General features: G+C 35.1%; 2 protein-coding genes across 8 annotated transcripts in view; one reads left to right on the top strand and one right to left on the bottom strand.

The window, feature by feature from the left end:
* Positions 1-19,587, bottom strand: part of NDUFAF5 (NADH:ubiquinone oxidoreductase complex assembly factor 5) — a 424,603-nt gene that overhangs the window by 235,373 nt on the left and 169,643 nt on the right. The window lies entirely within an intron of this gene.
* TASP1 (taspase 1) overlaps positions 1-19,587 on the top strand; it is a 315,133-nt gene that overhangs the window by 43,706 nt on the left and 251,840 nt on the right. For all 7 annotated transcript variants that reach the window (XR_007405535.1, XR_007405536.1, XM_035705799.2 and 4 more), the window contains 2 exons: positions 8,330-8,414; positions 16,285-16,364. Coding sequence is in view for 5 of the 7 variants with exons in the window: in XM_035705799.2 (XP_035561692.2) it covers positions 8,330-8,414; positions 16,285-16,364 (165 nt within the window). In the remaining 2 variants the exon portion in view is untranslated. The remainder of the gene's footprint in view (positions 1-8,329; positions 8,415-16,284; positions 16,365-19,587) is intronic.

Consider the following 19,587-nt stretch of genomic DNA (forward strand, 5'->3'; position numbering starts at 1 on the left):
ATACTCCCACAAGCATGTATGAGCATTTTAATTACTCTATATCAGGGCCAACATTTGGTATTGCTATTCTTTTTGAAATTCATCCATTTTGATATATGTGTAGTGGGATTATTGTTTTGAGTTTCCCTATTTACTAATGATACTGAGAACCTTTTGATCTACTTACTGGCCATTTAGATATTGTTGTGCAGTGTATGTTTAAGTCTTTTGCATATTTTATATTAGATTATCTTTTATTGATTTGTTCAAGTACTTTATGTATTTTAGGTCAGATACCTGTATTATGTATATCTCCTCCTAATCTGTGGATCACCTTTTCACTCTTTTCATGCTGTCTTCTGATGAACTGAAGTTTTTAATTCTAATGCAGTTTAAATTACCAACCTTTTATTTTATGGTTTTAAAATATTTTTAAAAATATTTTTTAAAGAAATCTTTGCCTATCTAAAGTTATGCAGATTGTCTCCATTGTTTTCTTTTAATAGTTCTATTTTTTTTTAATATGCTTTATGCCCAATGTGGGGCTCGAGTTCATGACCGGGAGATCAAGAGCTGCATGCTCCCCTGACTGAGCCCACCAGGCGTCCCCAGTAGTTCTACTGTTTTTTACCCTTCACATTTAGCTCTCTTATCAAGCTTAGATTAATTTTAGCATATGTAGATAGGAGCTCACGTTAATCTTTTTATTCTTATGGATATCCAAATGGTTTATTGCCATTATCAAAAGAAAGGACAATGCTTTCCTCTCATAACTGTGTTGGCAGATCAGGTGACTGACCATACATGCAATGCCTTGGTTCTGTACCCTCTATTCTATTCCATTTTCCTATTTATTGCCAGTGCCATGTTGTCTTGATTACTGTAGCTTTATATTCTTTATATCTGGTAATATATTTGTATATTCTTGATACCTGGTAGTATAAGACTTCTAACTTCTTTTTTTTTCTTTAACATTATATTGACTATACTAGGTGTTTGGCCATTTTCATAAAATTTTTGAGTCAGCTTGTCAATGTCCATAATAAAACCCTGCTGGGATTTTGATTGGTATTACAGTGAATGTATAGAATCATTTTTGGATAATTGATGTCTTAACAATACTGAATATTTTGGCCCACAAACATAGTATTTTTATATTTATATAAACATTACTCATTTTTTTCTCAGCAGTGTTTTATGGTTCTCAGTATAAATGTTATGCATACTTTTTATTAGGTTTATTCCAGATACTTAGTTTTTCATAAAATATTTTCTTCTCATTTATGTTTTTTAAGATTTTATTTATTTATTCATGAGAGACACACACAGCGAGAGAGAGAGAGAGAGAGAGAGAGAGAGAGAGAGGCAGAGACACAGGCAGAGGGAGAAGCAGGCTCCATGCAGGGAGCCCGATGTGGGATTCGGTCCTGGGTCTCAAAGATCATGCCCCTACTGAAGGTGGTGCTAAACCGCTGAGCCACCGGGGCTGCCCTCATTTATGTTTTTAAAGAAATTTGTCTTTTTCATTTGAGTTGTCAAATTTATTTGCCTAAAAACTTTCTAGTTTAGTTTTCTTTTTGATTTCTGGTTTAATTTCATGTGATCAGAGAACATTTTCTATATGATTCCAGTCCCTTGAGGCTTTTTGAGATTTGCTTTATGGCCCAGTTTATGGTGTATTTTGTTAAGTGTCCCAGTGAACTTTAAAAGATTATTTATTTTGTAGTTTTTTGAGTGCATGTTCTGTATGTGTCAGTTTGGTTATTCACTTGTTCCAGTCTCCTTTATCCTTTCTGGTTTCTGTGATAGGGGAGAAAGAGTATATCAGGGGTGCCTGAGCGGCTCTGTCGATTAAGCATCTAACTCTTAGTTTCAGCTCAGATAATAATCTGAGGGTCCTGGGATCAAGTTCCATATCCAGCTCCATACTCAGTGTGGAGTCTACTTGACATTCTATTCTCTCTCTCCTTCTCCCTCTGTGTCTTCTGCTTGTGTTGTGTGTGTCTCTCTCATAAATAAATAAAATCTAAAAAAAAAGAAAGTATATCAATTAGTTTTAATTTTAATTTCTTTTATTATGAAATTTTCTTGGTATCTAATGTAATTTCATATGTTTAAAGGCCTAATTAGCATTTCTCTGTGAACTGACTGTTCTGTATCTCTTGTTGCTTGCTTTTTTTAAAAAAATATATTTATTTTGTATTGATGTTCAATTTGCCAACATATACAATAACACCCAGTGCTCATCCCATCAAGTGCCCCCCTCAGTGCCCGTCATCCAGTCACCCCCAACCCCCGCCCACCTCCCCTTCCACCACCCCTAGTTTGTTTCCCAGAGTTAGGAGTCTCTCATGTTCTGTCTCCCTTTCTGATATTTCCAACTCATTTTCTCTCCTTTCCCCTTTATTCCCTTTCACTATTTTTTATATTCCCCAAATGAACAAGACCATATAATGTTTGTCCTTCTCTGATTGACTCATTTCACTCAGCATAATACCCTCCAGTTCCATCCACATCGAAGCAAATGGTGGGTATTTATCGTTTCTAATGGCTGAGTAATATTCCATTGTATACATATACCACATCTTCATCTTTCAATGGACACCGAGGCTCTTTCCACAGTTTGCTATTGTGGACATTGTTGCTATAAACATTGGGGTGCAGGTGTCCCGGCGTTTTGCTGCATCTGTATCTTTGAGGTAAATCCCCAGCAGTGCAATTGCTGGGTCATAGGGCAGATCTATCTTTAACTCTTTGAGGAACCTTCACACAGTTTTCCAGAGTGGCTGCACCAGTTCACATTCCCACCAACAGTGCCGGAGTGTTCCCCTTTCTCCACATCTTCTCCAACATTTGTTGTTTCCTGCCTTGTTAATTTTCGCCATTCTCACTGGTGTGAGGTGGTATCTCATTGTGGTTTTGATTTGTATTTCCCTGATGGCAAGTGATGCAGAGCATTTTCTCATGTGCTTGTTGGCCATGTCTATGTCTTCCTCTGTGAAATTTCTGTTCATGTCTTTTGCCCATTTCATGATTTCTGTGATAATCACAGAAATTGTTTGTTTCTTTGGTGTTGAGATTAATAAGTTCTTTATAGATCTTGGATACTAGCCCTTTATCTGATATGTCATTTGCAAATATCTTCTCCCATTCTGTAGGTTATCTTTTAGTTTTGTTGACTGTATCCTTTGCTGTGCAAAAGCTTCTTATCTTGATGAAGTACCAATAGTTCATTTTTGCTTTTGTTTCTCTTGCCTTCATGGATGTATTTTGCCGGAAGTTACTGTGACCAAGTTCAAAAAGGGTGTTGCCTGTGTTCTCCTCTAGGATTTTGATGGAATCCTGTCTCACATTTAGATCTTTCATCCATTTTGAGTTTATCTTTGTGTATGGTGCAAAAGAGTGGTCTAGTTTCATTCTTCTGCACGTGGATGTCCAATTTTCCCAGCACCATTTATTGAAGAGACTGTCTTTTTTCCAGTGGATAATCTTTCCTGCTTTGTCAAATATTAGTTGACCTTAAGTTGAGGGTCCACTTCTGGGTTCTCTATTCTGTTCCATTGATCTATGTGTCTGTTTTTGTGCCAGTACCACACTGTCTTGATGATCACAGCTTTGTAGTACAACCTGAAATCTGGCATTGTGATGCCCCCAGCTCTGGTTTTCTTTTTTTAATATTCCCCTGGCTATTCGGGGTCTTTTTTTTTTTTTTTTTTTTTTTTTTTCGGGGTCTTTTCTGATTTCACACAAATCTTAAAATAATTTGTTCCAACTCTCTGAAGAAAGTCCATGGTATTTTGATAGGGATTGCATTGAATGTGTAAATTGCCCTGGGTAACTGACGTTTTCACAATATTAATTCTTCCAATCCGTGAGCATGGACTATTTTTCCATCTCTTTGTGTCTTTGTCTTCCTCAATTTCTTTCAGAAGTGTTCTGTAGGTTTTAGGGTATAGATCCTTTACCTCTTTGGTTAGGTTTATTTCTAGGTATCTTATGCTTTTGGGTGCAATTGTAAAAGGGATTGACTCCTTAATTTCTCTTTCTTCAGTCTCATTGTTAGTGTATAGAAATGCCACTGACTTCTGGGCATTGATTTTGTATCCTGCCACGCTACCAAATTGCTGTATGAGTTCTAGCAATCTTGGGGTGGAGGCTTTTGGGTTTTCTATGTAGAGTATCATGTCATCGGTGAAGAGGGAGAGTTTGACTTCTTCTTTGCCCATTTGAATGCCTTTTATTTCTTTTTGTTGTCTGATTGCTGAGGCTAGGACTTCCAGTACTATGTTGAATAGCAGTGGTGAGAGTGGACATCCCTGTCTTATTCCTGATCTTAGGGGAAAGGCTTCCAGTGTTTCCCCATTGAGGATGATATTTGCTGTGGGCTTTTCGAAGATGGCTTTTAAGATGTTGAGGAATGTTCGCTCTGTCCCTACACTCTGAAGAGTTTTGATCAGGAATGGATGCTGTATTTTGTCAAATGCTTTCTCTGCATCTATTGAGAGGATCATTTGGCTCTTGTTGATATGATCTATCACGTTGATTGTTTTACGAGTGTTGAACCAGCCTTGCATCCCGGGGATAAATCCCACTTGGTCATGGTGAATCATCTTCTTAATGTATTGTTGGATCCTATTGGCTAGTATCTTGTTGAGAAGTTTTGTATCCATGTTCATCAGTGATATTGGTCTATAATTCTCCTTTTTGGTGGGGTTTTTGTCTGGTTTTGGAATTAAGGTGATGCTGGCCTCATAGAAGGAGTTTGGAAGTATTCCATCTCTTTCTATCTTTCCGAACAGCTTTAGTAGAATAGTACAGTTTCTTCTTTAAATGTTTGATAGAATTCCCGTTGCTTGCCTTTTAACTTTATTTATAATGTGCCTTATTGTATTAGAATTTAAAATTTTTATTTGTCAAACTTATTAGTTGTTCTTTTATGGCTTTTGTATTTTGCATTTCTTAAGGTTTCCCTCATAATTATAAGTATACTCACCTGTATTTTCTTCTAGTACACTTATAATTTATTTTTCATTTACTTCTTTAATACATTGTTTTTTTCTGAAATAATGGAAAAATTGTCCCTATATGATGTTGAATAATAGCAATAATAATGACTACCATTTATTGGGTGATTGTTACATACCATGCATTATTTTCCAGTAGTTTATATGTGTTCTGTCATTAGTTCTCATAATTACCTTTTGAGGACACCACTTTTTTTCACTATTTATTTATTTATTTATTTATTTATTTATTTATCTATCTATCTATCTATCTTTAAATATTTTATTTATTCATGAGACACACACACACAGAGGGGAGAGAGAGAGAGAGAGAGAGAGAGAGAGAGAGGCAGAGACACAGGCAGAGGGAGAAGCAGGCTACCCTCAGGGAGCCCGATGGGGGATCGATCCCAGACTGGGATCACGCCCTGAGCCAAACACTCAACCTCTGAGCCATCCAGGCATCCCATCACATTTTTTTTTATATTTAAATTCAATTTGCCAACATATAGTATAACACCCAGTGCTCATCCCATCAAGTGCCCTCCTTGTTGCCCATCACCCAGTTACCCCAGCCCCCACCAACCTCCCCTTCCGATGAGGACACTACTTTTTTTTTTTATCCCTATTTCACAGATAAGGAAATTGAAATACAGAAGGGATTTAGTAATTTGCCCAAGGTTACTGTATCAGGCTGGGTCCAACTAGGAGAAAAACTAGATAGATTTAATAGGGGAAGTTTAATATAAAGAACTATTAAACCAGTGATAGGACAGTAACTATACAAAGGTAGAAAGGGAACTCAAAATGTATTCTAGGGCAGAGGGAGAACACCCAAGTATGGATAAACTTGGAGGGAGATTCAGATCTCATTGAAGAAGGTGTGGTTGTAGCTACTGCCTAGTAGAGAAGTTGCTGTGTTACCCAGGCCACGGTCACTGTGATACCAGGGACAATCCTATGGGGCACAGGTGAGTTCAGACTGGTAGGTGCTTACACAGGGGTGAGGAAACTATGGGAATTGAACCTCTGTTCCACAGGATAAAGATTGGGCTTTTGGCTCACCAGGCAGCCATTTACCCACGGGGAACTTTGCTATTTGTGCCTATGAGGCCAAGAAGGTTTGTGAATTGAACTGGGTACAGTCCTGTTCTTTCTGGGACTGTCATCTATGATGCTATAGTCTGATTCAGGAGCTAGGGAAAACATGTGGTGGCCAAATGCTAGAGAAAGCGGCACCCTGCAGGCACTTAGCACTGGGGAATACCATGTGGGCCAAATAGTGAAGAAACTGATGCTCTCGGGATCCCTGGGTGGCGCAGCGGTTTGGCGCCTGCCTTTGGCCCAGGGCGCGATCCTGGAGACCCAGGATCGAATCCCACGTCGGAATCCCGGTGCATGGAGCCTGCTTCTCCCTCTGCCTATGTCTCTGCCTCTCTCTCTCTCTTTGTGTGACTATCATAAAAAAAAAAAAAAAAGAAAAGAAACTGATGCTCTCCACTTGCCTGGCTAGTAAAAGGTTCCTCCTAGAGTGTCTCTTCGGTGCCCTCTACTGACAAAGCTATCAGTGTGCCAGCTGGCAAAGGAAACCTATTTAAAGGGCCCATATCCATTTTCACAGATCAGGCAATGAAGGGAGAATTTAGCTGAGAAGCAACAGATAATGGCTACAGTTATGAAACAGTCTAACTCCTGTTACTCTGTGTTCCTTCTACTTTTCACATAGAGTCTATCTTTTCCTACTCGTTTGAAATATTGTATCATGTATTAAATATTCAAATGCTTGTGTGTCTGTGTCTGAACTTCAGCTTTTTTTCTGTTCCATTGATGTATTTGTTAATTTGTATTCAAACCACACTCTCTTCTTTTAAAATATATTTTATTTATTCATTCATGAAAGACAGAGAGAGAGAGAGAGAGAGAGAGAGAGGCAGAGACATAGGAAGAGGGTAGAGAAGCAGGTTCCATGCAGAGAGCCCGATGTGGCTCTTGATCCTGGGGCTCCAGGATCATGCCCTGAGTCAAAGGCAGACACTCCACCACTGAACCACCCAGGTGTCCCCAAACCACACTCTTTTAATTAAGAATAGTTTTTAATAAGAGTGGTATCTTGAAGGGTGAATACCTCTTCATTTTTTCCCAGTTAAACTGAGAAGTTTAAGAGTCAGCTACATCATAGAAGTCCTTTTGAAGTTTTGATGGAGATTTTGTAGATTTGAATTTATAACTTAATTTGACAATTATTAAAGTCTACATTGAATCAGCATATACAGAGGTATATTTTAAGAGCTAGTACAGAGAGCTGAGCTTTTTCTTTATTTGGCATTTCATCCTTTTTTTTGGTGGCACATTTTTGTTGTTTAGCTAAATAGTTTTGTTTTGAGTAAATATGGTGACTTTAATTTGATTTTTTATAGTCTTTTTATATCCCACCGCTGATTTTTTTTTTTTTTTTGTACTGGTGTCCTGAGAGGCATTCATTGGTTAGTGGTTTAGGATGTGGTCTCTGACATTAGCTGCTTCTCTTAAAATCTTAGCACTGTGATCGTATGTAGGTGACTTAACGCTTTGTGCAAATATTCCCTTAGTAATCAACGTTCATAAATATACTTACAGAGTTGAGAGATCAATGAAATATACTTGCTACGTTGAAGGGTTTGGTACTGGGCTTGGCTTATGGTAGATACTGAGTTACTGTCACTGTCTTCATCACATTGTCATATTTGCCATCATTGTCATCATGATAGTGTTTTTCACACTAATACTTACTGTCCTATCATTCCTCCCAGACAAGCATCCTCTTTTCACTTTTCTTCACATTCTATTTTCCCTTCTGGAAACAGTCTGAACCATATTTTAGGTTACAATCTGGTACATACTTGGCCTCTTCTCCCCACTGTATGAAGGTAAATATGAAGGTGGGTATGCAGCTATTTGTAATCATGTTGATTCTTTGGAAGAAATTCACTTTTTGATAGTAGATGCCATACTTTCAGTTTATTTTTTATTTTTATTATTTTTTTCAGTTTATTTTTTAAATTCTATTCTGAAATCTATTAACAAGAAACCTAATTTCAGTATCTATTAAGCTGCAGCACCTGACAAATCATGAGAATGTATGTTTTATATTCTTTCTTGTATCCCCTAGGTATTCATTTATTTGTTGATTATTTGTTGATTCATTTATTTATTGATCCTTATTGTTCATAATAATTAAGGGTTTTCATTAGTATACATAAGAGTTTTCTAAGGTATTTAAAAATTGTTTTATTGAAACAGCCACAAAGCTGAGTGGGAAACTTGAAGGTATTTTTCTGACTTCATTTTCTGCCAATTTTACTTTGTAGGAATCAAGAATCCAGTCTCAGTTGCAAACAGACTCTTGTGTGAAGGGCAGAAGGGCAAGCTCTCTGCTGGCCGAATTCCTCCCTGGTAACTGCTTTGTTCTGCCTGACTTTCCCTGGGTCTTTGGTCTTTGGTGCATGTGCTGTTTGAAGGCTGTTTTTATCCACAGAAGGCTGATGCTGTTGGTTACACACCAGCAGTAGCTTGCCTTTGAGAGGAAGACACACTTTATTCTCTAATCTTGGAACATTTTGTACACTTGACAGAGCTTTGGATGCAATTGAATATTACAGATTAAAGCAGAAAGGAGATCAGAATTAATTTTTGGTTTTGTAGTTGATTACAGAGATTTTTTTTGCTGTTACTAAGTGCACAATTGGGATCTTTTATTATGAAACTTTTAAAAGTCCAGAGTCCAAACTAATTTTAATTTTGAGATGATTTTAGAATAAAAGTACTTAATTTTTCTCTTCTGGAGAAACATATTATGATGTTAAGATTAGTCAGATTACATCTTTTCTCCAGCATTAACATATAATTTTCATTAAAAAACTTTGGACTTTTCAAGTATTTATAAATGTAGAGAGAACATTGTAAAGAGCTCTCATGAACCTGGCATCCAGCTCTAATAATTGATAGTTTTTTTTTCTTATAACATTTTTTATTTAAAATTTTTTTTTAATGTTTATTTCTTGATTGATTGATTTTAAGCAATCTCTGCACCTAGCTTAAGCTCGAACTCATGACCCCAAGATCAAGAGTTGCATGCTCCTCTGACTGAGCCAAGCAGGTTAATTTCCAGTTGTTTCTTGCCAATATAGAAATATGATTGATTTTATTACATTGATACTCTTTCCTGAGAATTTGCTAAATTTATTTGTTTTATACTATTATTTTTATAGATTTGATAAGATTTTCTACATAGACAGTAATGTCTCCTGAGAATAAAGATTGTTTTATTTCTTCCTCTCTAACCTGGGTTCATTTAATTAATTTCCTTTTCTTTGTTGCAGTGGCTAGGACCTCCAGTGCTATATGGAATAGAAATGTGAGAGAGAAAAAAAAAAAAAAAAAAAGAAATGTGAGAGTGGGCATCGTGCCTTGTTTGTGATCTTAGGGTGGAAGCATTTGGTCTTTTACCCTTAAGTATGATGGTTGCTGTAGGTTTATCATAAGTGTTCTTTATTATGCTAAGAAAGTCTCCTTCTTGTGTTCTGAGAGTCTTTAATAGGAATGGCTGTTGTACTTTCTCAAATACTTTTCTATCATCTATTAAGATGATCTTACAATTTTTCTTATTTAGTCAGTGATGGGTTGATTGTCAGCTGTTACAGTAACAATTACATTTTTGGGATTAATTCCACTTGACCATAATTTATTATCCTTTTGATATATTGGTGGATCCAACTTGCTAAGATTTTATAAAGAATTTTTGTATCTCATAACTTATGAGATATATTGGTCTGTTTTTTCTTTTTTTTTCTTTTTTGTTGTTTTTTTGTTTTTTCTTTTCTTGTAATGGTTTGGGTTTATTTTGCATCTTGGATATGTAGGGAAATATACTTTATCAAATTTGGAAAAATTTTGACTATTATTTCTATAGTTTTTTTAAAAAATTTTTATTTATTTATGATAGGCACACAGTGAGAGAGAGAGAGGCAGAGACACAGGCAGAGGGAGAAGCAGGCTCCATGCACCAGGAGCCCTATGTGGGATTCCATCCCGGGTCTCCAGGATCGCGCCCTGGGCCAAAGGCAAGCGCCAAACCGCTGTGCCACCCAGGGATCCCTTGACTATTATTTCTAAAGATAATATTTTTAGGACTCCAGTTGCATATGTATTTGACCTCTTATAGTCCTACAGATCATTGATAAATAGTTTACTTTTTCCATTTATTTTTCTGTTTCATTTTGAATAATTTCCATTGCTGTTTTCAAGTTCATTATTTTTCTGCAATATCTAATCATTTGTTAATCGTATGAAGCTCATTTTTCATCTCTGACATTGTAGATGCCTTCAGAAACTTGATTTGCAGCTTTAAAAAGTGTCTTCTGTGTATTTACTTAACATGTTTAATCTTTCATGTAGCTTCTTGAACATACGGATAGAGTTATAATAAATGCTGTAATATCTTCATTTACTAATTGACTATCATCTTTGTCATTTCTGAGTTTTCGATTGAATTATTTCTCTTCTCATTATTGGTTGGATTTCCTTGTTTATTTGCATGCTTGGTAATTTTTTATTGCATTCGAGGCATTGTGAATTTTACCTTATTTGGTGCTATTTTTAAATTTTAACAAATATTCTTGAGCTTTATTGGAGGATGTGGTTAAATTATTTAGAGACAGGTTCATCCTTTCAGGTTTTGCTTTATACTTTGTTACATGCAGCTAGAGAAACATTTAGCCTTGAGCTAATTTTGCTTTGCTATTGGGTAAAAACTCTTCTGAGTACAATAACAGATGGAGCTAGAATGAGATTTCTTACTTTGCTGGGAACAGGGGTTCTTCCTGTCCCTTTGTGAACTTGGGGCTTGAAACTTTTGTGGTATTCTTTCCCAGGCTTTGGGTGATTTCCTATTACACATACACTTATCTCTACTCAGCTGAAGACAAGAGGAAACTGTGCAGATCTCAGAGTCCTTTCTCTGTGCAGCTGTCCCCTGTAAATCCTGGCTGTCTGGGTTTCTCCAGATGCCCAGCTCTTTCTCTTCAACTGAGAAACTGCTTGGCTTTGCCTGAATTCTTTCTGTGTCATGGCCTAGAACCTCTCTAGGAAGTAAGCTGGGTCATTCATAGATTTACCTTGTTTATTTCATTTCTCTCAAGGACCACTGTCCTTATGTTGCCTACTGATATCTGAAAACTATTGTTTCCTACGTTTTATTTGATTTTTAAAACAATTTCTTCAGGCAACAGTGTAAATTTGTTCCCTGTTACTCTATCTTGTCCAGAAGCAGAAATCTCTCACATTCCTGGATGTTCATTGTATACTGCAGTAACTGAGAAACAGTCAAATTCCTTGAATGTTTTAAATCAACAAAACCAATTTTATCATGTTTTTACTCTGAGCTTATTTTCATATGGCCATGATAAGTCTAGTTATGTAATTTCTATAATGATAATAGCTAATAGTTACTGCTTTTGTACACTTAATCAGGCAGTTTTATGTGGTTTGCATGCATTAACTCATAAAAATTATACAATGATTTATGACACATTTTGCAGATAATGAAACTGAATCCCACACTTGACCACTGTTAGGCTATTAGGAAATTTTGGAGTCCTTTCATATCACATTAGAAGCAGCAGATTAGAAGTAAAGGGAAAATAGAATCCTTTTTATAATAATGAGAAGTAACTGTTTATGACCATTTAATTATTAATTCATTTCCCTTTCACTCAGCAAATATTTATTGTTTGTTTTCTGTATGCCAGGCATAAAGGTACAAAAACTGTCAAAAGCAGATGGAATACTTAGAAAGCATGGTCTTCTGGTGTCATCTGTTTCCACTGTGTGGGGACAGCAAGGCATTACATATAATGTGTCTTTTCTAAGAAGTATTTATTTATTATTTATTATTAATTAATTAATTAATTTTTTTATTGAAGTCTTTAAATAACAAGTTCATTTATGGGGCACCTGGGTGGCTCAGTGGTTGAGTGTCTGCCTTTGGCTCAGGGTGTGATCCCATGGTTCCGGGATCAAGTCCCACATTGGGCTCCCTGCATGGAGCCTGCTTCTCCCTCTCCTTCTGTTTCTGCCTTTATCTCTCTGTGTCTCTCATGAATAAATAAATACAATCTTAAAAAAAAGTTCATTTATTTGTATACCTTAGTTTTTGGTTATAGCCACCATGATATGTTGTATTGTTTAAATATTGGTGTTTGTTCAGATTTGTTGCATATTTAGTATCTTCATAAACTTGGTGGGACTACCATTATAAACTATGTCATATTTACCCAAGTTTCTTTATTTTATTTATAAAAGTATAGCTTGAATCTTTCTTCTTCCATTACGATAGGCATTATCATTTAGAACAGGAGTTGGCAAACTATGGCTGATGGGCCGAATCTGGTCTGCTGCTTGCTTTTGTAAATAAAGCTTTACTGGGCATAGCCATACCCATTTGTGTATGCATTGTCTATGGCTACTTGTGTACCACAGGGCCAAATAGAGTTGTTGCAAAAGAGACACTGTGGCTACAAAGCCAACCTATTTACTATCTGGCCCTTTATAAAAAACTTTGCTGACTCCTAATATAGAAGTTATAATTTTTGGAAATTATGTTTCTTTTGATGAAAAGGGGGAAGCTAGACAAATGTTTTATGTTTAGTATAAATAAAACCTAAGGTGCTCATTAGACCCTAGGATTTTTTTCAGAGGCAAATTTACTTTTTGGTACATTGTTTACTTTAAAGTACTATTTAATCTATTATAGTTCATAAATTCACTCAAATTTGTACTACTTTTCTTGTATGAATGTGAAAAGACTATTAAAACATGAATGATTAAAAGAAACTAATCAGAAGGCATAGATTTAGATGGATTCCCATTCAAACATATAATTTAAAAAACAAAATAAAAATAGTAGAAAAAATTTTATGACAGCCAGAGAAATGTGAACATCGATGGGATATATTTTGTAATACACAATCTTTTAGAATTGTTCATTTTTTTTGTGTGTCAATTGCTTATGCTGAGGTTCTGTCTTTTTAAAAAGTCATTTTTTAAATTAAAAAAATTAAAATTGAAATTAAATTAAAAATTTTTAAAGAGTTAAATTTTTATTATTTTATATGGCTGGTATGTTATTTCCAAATACAGCAAGTTCTCCTTTATTTGTACTTTATGTGTCTGTAATTTGTCTTTCTTCAATCTTGTATATTTATTGTGAACAAAGAAGCAATGTGTAAAATAAATAGAAATCAGTTTTTAAGTCTAGAGAAACAGTTCCCATTTTCTCTTGTATCTTTCTCATCCAGAATAATGTATTTTGATTTTTGAGATCCTTGAACATTCTTGAGAGCTTTCTGAATCACAAAATGACACATTTTTAGATTGATTATGGATAGAGTCATGGTTCTTTGAAAATTGATGATTGCCATCCATGAGGTTGCAGTTCACATCTCATATTTGCCCAGAGAGCTCTTTTTGGGAAGTTTGGCTGTGTTAGTGCTTGCAAAAGCACTTGGGGTGCAGCTTGTTGAAAGTTTCAGTCACCAGAGCTCAGGGCTGCTCTCAGTATAGAGTGTTGTTGCTTTTTGTTTTACATCATATCAGATTTGTTTTAATGTTAATTAAATTGGGCATAACACAAGGAAAATGCTGTTCCTTAAGGAATTTTGACACCCTAGTTTATTATTTGTTTGATTTTTTTGCCAGTGTTTATCTGATGCTTAGTATGCTTTAGGCACTGTGGTGAATGCTTGGATATGTCAATGACAAAACAAAGATTCCAACTCTTAAGAAGCTTACAATTTATTTGGGGAAGTTAGAAGTAAACAACAGATATAATATGTAAATTATAAAGAAGTGTCTAGTATGTTAGAAGGTAGAAAAAAGAAAATGACAGGGCAGAATGACAGAGCAAAATGATAGGGACTAGGAGTCCGGGGTAGGGGAATGTAATGTGTTGGATATAGTTTTAAATAGGCCTCATTAAGGGGAGACATTTGAGCAGATGAGAGAATTTGCCATTTGGGAAATAAGGAAGAACCTGATAGAAGAAATACTCAGGGTGAAAGCCTTGAGCCTAGAAGTCCCTTGACATATTTGTGTTTTTACAGGAGGCTGGAGTAGAGTAAGCCAGGGGGCAGGAAGAATCATAGGGCAGGTAAGGAGGGAGCAGAAAGGGTCAGATCACTTGAGATTCTCTTTGAAGATTCCAGTTTTTACACTAGATTTCTCATGAGAGATTTTGCAGGTTCTGAGAAGAACGTCATTGTGTATTATTACAAGGACATCAGTGGCTGGTGAGCATAGTTGGGGCAGGGAGCAAAGCAAGGCATACATGAAAGTAATGAGTCCATTGGAACAATCCAGGTAACAGATGATGGTGATTCAGACAAAGGTGGTAGCAGGAGAGGTGATGAGAAGTGGTCAGATTCTGGATATATTATAAAGGTATGGTCGATGGGATTTCCCAACTTGATTGGGGCAAATTTCTCTAAAAGCTTTCTAGTTGGAGAGTCATAAGATTGAGAGAACAGTGAATTGATACTGCATTTAATTTTCTAGAAAGTGATTTTTTGACATGTTAGTAACATGTAGCTTTTCAGAATTTTGAAATGATTTCAAAGGCATGCATATGCCATTTTGTGTGATGATTAACTACTAGACAGGTAGTTTTTGATAATAAGAAAAGGTCAGTTATTCAGTATTCTTATCCATAAGATGGCATCCAAATAGTCAACTTCTTGTGAATATTGTAAAATGTCTCAACTATTTTAAAAACTTGCATAGCAGCCAATGGCAAATTGATTTAATTTAGAAGCAATGACTGTTTAAGAAATGAAAAATAAAACTAAGAATATTTTGTAAAATGCCATTGATTCCAGATACTGGGATTGGACCCAAGATGACCAATGGGCGTGCTAAGAATACTAGAGTTAGCTCCAAACTTCTGTTCTGGTCATTTAATATGCTACTTTGGCATGTCTTTTACATCTTCACATGAAGAGAAGTTACTTATTATATCACATTCCTTTTCTAGAAGAAGGAAGTGCTAAAAAAGCCATTAGGATGGCTCAACTCCTATTCAGGTTTCTATTTCTGTCATTCTCCATTTGAACTTTATGTGATAGCTTTTCTTTGCAGTGGTCTTCATTTTATATAGGAATAGGATAAACTTTTCTATTTTCAGAATCCTTTAGAATTAAAAAAAAATAGAAGTTTGAAGGGGTAAACTTGTTTATTCATGTTGGCCCTCTCTTCTCTCTTTTTTCAATGCCTCCTACCTTTATATATATTAGAAAATAGTTATTGGACTTAATTATTTACTTTCTCACTAGAACTATTTGGATGCTTTTGGATGGCTCCTTAGATTTTGTTTTGCCAGTCTGTCACTGGTCTTCTTATTAACAAATGAATCTAAAGACTTCAATATGTATTACTTGGAGTTTTAGTGTTAGAATGATTAGAAGAACAGGAACAAAAGATAAGGAGCAGAAAACTTCAAGGAAACCCATTACTAGCTGGCTGAGATCTTTAAGAAGTTGGATGGAAGGAGATGAATGAATGGTTATTATGGCAGCTGCTTGCTATTACTGTGTTAGGGAATAGAGTGGTTAATTATCCTACATGATATTTGAAATCTCTGAAAATAAGTGTTTTACAGTTAGCTAACAGTATCCTTTTGTTTATTTCATTATGTTAAAACTTGCAGTTTAGGGCTTAAAAATTACTTTTGGCACGCACCACAGTACTTAATCACAGTAGAAATGATTCTGAGGGGCATACATATAGATCATATGTACATTTTTGTTTCATCAAGACTTGCAAATATAAGTACATCTCATTGTTTTGGGGCATCTCTACATGTACCCACTCGTACATCTAGTTGTTAAAGTAGGCAAGAATATCAAATCTGAAGACATTCACTGAAACTTTGATTCTTACCCTGATTAAATGGATCTTGTGACCATGATGATCCAAGGTAAATCATAATATTTTCCACTGGGAGATCAACTATTTTTTTCCTTCTTATGTTGAATTGTGCCCATTTTTACTTGTTGGTTATTGCAGATGAAATTGTACCATTTTCATTTGTAAACTTTTTAACTTGGGGAAGATTTTAAAATTTGGGGCATATAAACCATATTATAATTTTGAGGTAAATCTAGAATTAAATCTATATGCAAGACATTTTTTCAATTGCCTTACTATATGATTTATACTTATTGAATATATAGAAGATGATACTAAGTTTTTAAAAGAATAATTTTTCTGTTAGCTTTTTAGTTGGAGAAGGAGCCTACAGATGGGCAGTAGATCATGGAATACCCTCTTGCCCTCCTAACATCATGACCACAAGTAAGTAAAAACTTTTCAAATTTAAGCTATATTGGCATATATACCTGGAAGTGTTACAGTGCTTTAATCCACATAATACTCTGATATTTAAGGAAGGAAGCTTATATGTTGAAATATTTATGGTTAAAAGATACATAAAAAATTATTTGATTTTTAAGGCGCTTTTGTATTCCTGAAGATCCTCCCTCCCCCCATGCTCTTGCTTTTATAGAAGTATTGCTAAAGGATCCCTTTTAAGTCACTTAAAATAATTACTAACAATAAAACCTTAATACTACCTCCTCAGAAAGAGAGAGAAGAAAACTTAGGTCAACATTTATCTGTCTTTGAGCTGCAGAAAGCCTTTCTAGGGACCAAGTACAAGAAAAGGAAGAACAAAAGTGTGAGTACATAAGAATTAAGAGAAAAAAAAAAAAACACTTAACCATAAATATGAGAAAGTGATACCTATCCTTCATCTTGAAAAGGTATGTAAAATTAAAAACCACACAAATACAAATAGTACCCCAAAAGAAAAATGATCAAGAGTCATAAATAGATAATAGAATATAATTAATAGGGAAATTCAAATAAGTACATGTTAAATTTGTGAGAGTTAAAAATACTGTATTATTGCTCATAAGTGTGTGATGCGATGAACAAATGTAAATGTAAATGTAGGTACAAATGTAAATTGGCAGAAATATTGGAGGACTGCTAAGTAGTAGTATAGAGCAAAGCCATAAACTTATTCTGCTTGTAGGAATTTGATATTAGAAATATAGACAAAAATTTATGTAGTTCACAATAAGCATTATTAAGAATGTCAAAAAATTTGAAAAAATCTTATGTCTAACAAAGAGGAATGTAAGCAAATTATCATATGATGACATGTTATGTGGTAACTTAAAATGATCAAGACTAATGTCTGATGATTATCTAATGACTTTGAAAAGTTATAAATATATGTTATAAATATATGTGTGAATGTGTTTTATATGTCTATTTTAACAATGAAATCATAGCTACATATTTATGCATATGTTTTTTAAGTTAATTTTTATTTTTTTTTAAGTTAATTTTTATTTTCTACTTTTCCAACAGTTTTGGAGAAACTGTTCCCTTATGTTCTACTTTTCAGTCTTGCTGTTATGCAATTTGATTCCCAGGTCTTTGTGGTATATTTTTCATCTTTGGAAGGAAGCCTTAATTCTTTTTGTTCTTACTATTACAATGAAGCATCTTGGAATGGGTCTTTTTTTATTCAGTATGCCTGGTACTGAGTACTGAGTACTTTTAATCTGGAAATTCATGTGGTTTAGTTGTGGGGAAACAAAAAAAAAATTGTGTATTAATCTCTTGCTCTATCTTTCCTCTATTTTATTTTTCTAATTTCTATGAATTGGTTGTTATATCTTGTGCTCCAATCCCTTGTGCCTTTTTCAAAAATTATTTTTTTTCTCCTTTGAAATCTCTTACCCTACTGTCTCAGAAATATCTACAATTTTGTCTCCTAAACCTTCTAATTCTGATGAATTTGTTATTTTGGATTTTATTGTTTTAATTTCTAGGGATTAGTCAGTGACTAAGACTTTTTTTTTTAAGTAAGCTCTAGACCCAACGTGGGGCTTGAAATCGTGACCCTGAGATCAAGAGTTGCATGCTTTATTGACTAAGTCAGCCAGGTGCCCCAGTTATTAATACTTTTAAAATGTAGTGCCCTGTTCTTATTTTATGAACTAGGTATTTTCGCTCATCTCTCTTAGGATCATTGTGGCTTAAAATTTGTTATCTGCTGTTATCTATCACTACTGTTAATTTCTTTTTAAAATTTTTTTAAATTTTTTATTCTTTTTACTACTGTTAATTTCTTTTTGTTTGCTTCATACATGTTAGCAAATTTTTCCAACTATCTGGTAACCCCTTGCTGTTTTCATATTCATGAGTATGGTACTTTATTTTTTACTTAAAAATTGTTTTTTTAATATATATGGTACTTAAAATTTGGAAGGTTTGTGTGTATGTCAGGTCCTGTTGACCTCAGAGGGGTGGTATGATTAAGTTTTTTTGTTGAGGGAATTTCCAGGTGTTTCCCAACAAAACTATCTATGTTTTCTTTTTGGATTAGTGAGAGAGATATTTTCCCAGGACTGGCAGCTCTATATAGCCAGTATTCTGGTACAGAATAAGGGCAGGAGCTGGAGGTCTCACCTTTCCTATTTTAGACTTTCATGTAGAACCCTGTTTTAAAGTAGAGGCCCTGATTATACCTGCCCCCATCTGTGCTGATGCCTACTAATTTGGGGCCCATATGGTTTAGTTTCTCTGAAGAGTTTACCTCATATTTTTTGTGAGCATGAGGAGGGGATTTAGGCATCTACATGTTTCTTATTGTCATTTTCCACCAGTCTCCTATTTTTAGTCCCACCCAGGCTTTCAGAAATACCAAATGCCTTCTATTCTCAACTCTTCTAGTGTTTCTTTGGCAGGAATTTGTTTACCGTGGAGATTAGTTTGCTGATGTCTTGGCTATCAGGCATCAGGATTCATCTTCCTCTACTCAATCAGTGACTGTCCATTTACTTTCTAATTTCTGAAAATTATTATAATTTTCAGCTATATAGTCTCAAAATAGTCTCAAAATAAGAACTGTATATTTGTGTTATGCATGGATTCCTTATATAACTGACCAGCAAGAAATGTTCTCTGAATAAATAAGGTATTTGAAAGTTTAATGATTATGTTCATCTTTTTTTTTTTACAAAAAAAGAATAGTATTGACATATTGTGAATTTGGAAGGAGAAATTCTTTTTTTTTTTTTTTTTTTATTGCAGTTCAGTTTGCCAACATATAGCGTAATACCCAGTGCTCATCCCGCCAAGTGCCCCCCTCAGTGCCCATCACCCAGTCACCCCAACCCCCCACCCACTTCCCCTTCCACTACCCCTTGTTCATTTCCCAGTTAGGTGTCTCTCATGTTTTGTCACCCTCACTGAGATTTTCATTCATTTTCTCTCCTTTCCCTTTATTCCCTTTCACTAATTTTTACATTCCCCAAATGAATGAGACCATATAATGTTTGTCCTTCTCTGATTGACTTATTTCACTCAGCACAATACCCTGCAGGTCCCTCCACGTCGAAGCAAATAGTGGGTATTTGTCGTTTCTAATGGCTGAGTAATATTCCATTGTATACATAGTCCACATCTTCTTTATCCATTCATCTTTCGATGGACACCGAGG

Source organism: Canis lupus, chromosome 24 (genome assembly GCF_003254725.2).
Source record: "Canis lupus dingo isolate Sandy chromosome 24, ASM325472v2, whole genome shotgun sequence".
Taxonomy (NCBI): domain Eukaryota; kingdom Metazoa; phylum Chordata; class Mammalia; order Carnivora; family Canidae; genus Canis; species Canis lupus.